This window comes from Budorcas taxicolor, chromosome 22 (genome assembly GCF_023091745.1).
Source record: "Budorcas taxicolor isolate Tak-1 chromosome 22, Takin1.1, whole genome shotgun sequence".
NCBI classification, from domain to species: Eukaryota; Metazoa; Chordata; class Mammalia; order Artiodactyla; family Bovidae; genus Budorcas; species Budorcas taxicolor.
This window is the reverse complement of record NC_068931.1, coordinates 17763912-17766876: the sequence shown is the minus strand read 5'-3', so window position 1 is coordinate 17766876 and position 2965 is coordinate 17763912. Positions and strand designations below refer to the sequence as shown.

Below are 2965 nucleotides of genomic sequence, written 5' to 3'. Positions count from 1 at the left end.
CTATTTGAAACCAGTCTGTTGTTCCATGTCCAATTCTAACTGTTGCTTCCTGACCTGCATACAGATTTCTCAAGAGGCAGGTCAGGTGGTCTGGTATTCCCATCTCTTGAAAATGTTCCACAGTTTATTGTGATCCACACAGTCAAAGAAAGTCAATGAAGCAGAAATAGATGTTTTTCTGGAACTCTCTTGTTTTTTGCATGATCCAGCGGATGTTGGCAATTTGATCTCTGGTTCCTCTGTCTTTTCTAAAACCAGGTTGAACATCAGGGAGTTCACGGTTCACGTATTGCTGAAGCCTGGCTTGGAGAATTTTGAGCATTACTTTATTAGCATGTGAGATGAGTGCAATTTTGCAGTAGTTTGAGTATTCTTTGGCATTGCCTTTCTTTGGGAATGGAATGAAAACTGACCTTTTCCAGTCCTGTGGCCACTGCTGAGTTTTCCAAATTTGCTGGCATATTGAGTGCAGCACTTTCATAGCATCATCTTTCAGGATTTGAAATAGCTCCACTGGAATTCCATCACCTCCACTAGCTTTGTCCGTAGTGATGCTTTCTTTTTTTTTTAAATTGTTTAATTTTCATTTCATAATCATAAATTTAACTTTGCAATCCAGCTAAACTTGGAGGGGGATAAGGAAAATATGGAACCCAAAGAACTGTAGCGAGAGCACAAAGATTATAGGATATATCGAGCAGATGGGGTGAAGGGGTGCTCTCCTGGGCTACAGAAGGAATGGTCTGGTGGTTAAGTAAAACACAAGTTAAATTTATTAGATTTGTCCACAGTCAGAAATGGTGATCTTCTTGCTGGTCTTGCCGTTCCTGGACCCAAAGCGTTCCATGGCTTCCACAATATTCATGCCCTCTTTCACTTTGCCAAAGACCACATACTTGCCGTCCAACCACTCAGTCTTGGCATTGCAGATGAAAAACTGGGAACCGTTTGTGTTGGGGCCAGCATTTGCCATGGACAAGATGCCAGGACCTGTATGCTTCAGAATGAAATTCTCATCATCAAATTTCTCGCCATAGATGGACTTGCCACCAGTACCATTATGGCGTGTGAAGTCACCACCCTGGCACATAAATCCCGGAATTATTCTGTGAAAGCAGGAACCTTTATAACCAAATCCTTTCTCTCCAGTGCACAGAACACGAAAGTTTTCTGCTGTCTTCAGAAATTTGTCTGCAAACAGCTCAAAAGAGATGCGGCCCAAGGGCTCACCGTTGACAGTGATGTCAAAGAACACGGTGGGGTTGACCATGGCTAGACAGCAAAGGAGGCTCCGGGGTGGTGGCATCTGCAAGGCCCGTAGTGATGCTTTCTAAGGCCCATTTGACTTCACATTCTAGGATGTCTGGCTCTAGATGAGTGATCACACCATCGTGATTATCTGGGTCGTGAAGATACTTTTTGTATAGTTCTTCCGTGTATTCTTGCCACCTCTTCTTAATATCTTCTGCTTCTGTTAGGTCCAGACCATTTTTGTCCTTTATCATGCCCATCTTTCATGAAATGTTCCCTTAGTATCTCTACCTTTCTTGAAGAATTCTCTAGTCTTTCCCATTCTGTTCTTTTCCTCTATTTCTTTGCATTGATTGCTGAAGAAGGCTTTCTTATCTCTTCTTGCTATTCTTTGGAACTCTCCATTCAGAGGCTTATATTTTTTCCTTTTCTCCTTTGCTTTTCACCTCTCTTCTTTTCACAGCTATTTGTAAGGCCTCCCCAGACAGCCATTTTGCTTTTTTGCATTTCCTTTCCATGGGGATGGCCTTGATCCCTGTCTCCTGTACAATGTCATGAACCTCATTCCATAGTTCATCAGGCACTCTGTCTATCAGATCTAGGCCCTTAAATCTATTTCTCACTTCCACTGTATAATCATAAGGGATTTGATTTAGGTCATACCTGAATGGTCTAGCGGTTTTCCCTACTTTCTTCAATTTATGTCTGAATTTGGTAATAAAGAATTCATGATCTGAGCCACAGTCAGCTCCTGGTCTTATTTTTGTTAACTATATAGACCTTCACCATCTTTGGCTGCAAAGAATATAATCAATCTGATTACAGTTTTAACCATCTGGTGATGTCCATGTGTAGAGCCTTCTCTGGTGTTGTTGGAAGAGGGTGTTTGCTATGACAAGTGCATTTTCTTGGCAAAACTCTATTAGTCTTTGCCCTGCTTCATTCCACATTCCAAGGCCAAATTTGCCAGTTACTCGAGGTGTTTCTTGACTTCCTACTTTTGCATTTCAGCCCCCTATAATGACAAGGACATCTTTTTTGTGTGTTAGTTCCAATAAGGTCTTGTAGGTCTTCATATAACCATTCAACTTCAGCTTCTTCAGTGTAACTGGTTGAGGCATAAACTTGGATGACTGTGATATTGAATGGTTTGCCTTGGAAATGAACAGAGATCATTCTGTCGTTTTTGAGATTGCATCCAAGTACTGCATTTCGGACTCTTTTGTTGACCATGATGGCTACTCCATTTCTTCTGAGGGATTCCTGCCTGCAGTAGTAGGTATAATCTGAGTTAAATTCACCCATTCCAGTCCATTTTAGTTCGCTGATTCCTAGAATGTTGACGTTCACCCTTGCCATCTCTTGTTTGACCACTTCGAATTTGCCTTGATTCATGGACCTGACATTCCAGGTTCCTATGCAATATTGCTCTTTACAGCACTGGACCTGACAGAATGTGGTCCACTGGAGAAGGGAATGGCAAACCACTTCAGTATTCTTGCCTTGAGAACCTCATGAACAGTGTGAAAAGGCAAAATAATAGGATACTGAAAGAAGAACTCCCCAGGCCAGTAGGTGCCCAACACGCTACTGGAGATCAGTGGAGAAATAACTCCAGAAAGAATGAAAGGATGGAGCCAAAGCAAAAACAATACCCAGTTGTGGATGTGACTGATGATAGAAGCAAGGTCCGATGCTGTAAAAGGAGATAGGG

At 42.0% G+C, this 2965-nt stretch overlaps 1 protein-coding gene across 1 annotated transcript; it reads right to left on the bottom strand.

The window, feature by feature from the left end:
* Positions 1-775: 775 nt before the first annotated feature.
* On the bottom strand, positions 776-1306 carry LOC128067412 (peptidyl-prolyl cis-trans isomerase A-like). Its single transcript, XM_052660437.1, has one exon. The coding sequence runs from the start codon at positions 1304-1306 to the stop codon at positions 776-778; it is 531 nt and encodes a 176-aa protein (XP_052516397.1).
* Positions 1307-2965: the final 1659 nt, after the last annotated feature.

Excerpts from the sequence above, each read along its gene's own strand:
- LOC128067412 (XM_052660437.1), bottom strand. The coding sequence starts at position 1,306 with ATGCCACCACCCCGGAGCCTCCTTTGCTGTCTAGCCATGGTCAACCCC.